At 44.5% G+C, this 301-nt stretch overlaps 1 protein-coding gene across 1 annotated transcript in view; it reads right to left on the bottom strand.

The window, feature by feature from the left end:
* Positions 1-301, bottom strand: part of LOC119594563 (cytochrome P450 2L1-like) — a gene marked incomplete at its 5' end in the record, with an annotated part of 10,701 nt that overhangs the window by 3,704 nt on the left and 6,696 nt on the right. The window contains 1 exon segment of the mRNA XM_037943596.1: positions 51-184. Within this exon segment, the coding sequence (XP_037799524.1) occupies positions 51-184 (134 nt within the window).

Here is a 301-nt window from a genome sequence, read left to right on the forward strand (position 1 = left end):
CCCTCTTATTCTCTTTACATGCACACTCTTGAAGCAGACAAAGCTCTCACCGGTCTTCGTGAATTCATTGAAGATATCGAAACTGTAAAAATCCGGCCTGTCAGTGAACTCCAGCTTGGCGAAGGCAGCCTTAATGGTCCTGTAGTCGCAGAAGAAGATGAAGATGCGACTGCCCATCCGCCAGCTGGGGGGAAAGGAGGAAATTGATCCTACTGAAATGCATCATATGAAGCCAATCGATCAGATAGATTATGGTGAAACAATGTTATAATTGGAAAAAAAGGCTCCGTATTTCTCTGAC

The sequence above is a fragment of the Penaeus monodon genome, chromosome 34 (genome assembly GCF_015228065.2).
Source record: "Penaeus monodon isolate SGIC_2016 chromosome 34, NSTDA_Pmon_1, whole genome shotgun sequence".
NCBI classification, from domain to species: Eukaryota; Metazoa; Arthropoda; class Malacostraca; order Decapoda; family Penaeidae; genus Penaeus; species Penaeus monodon.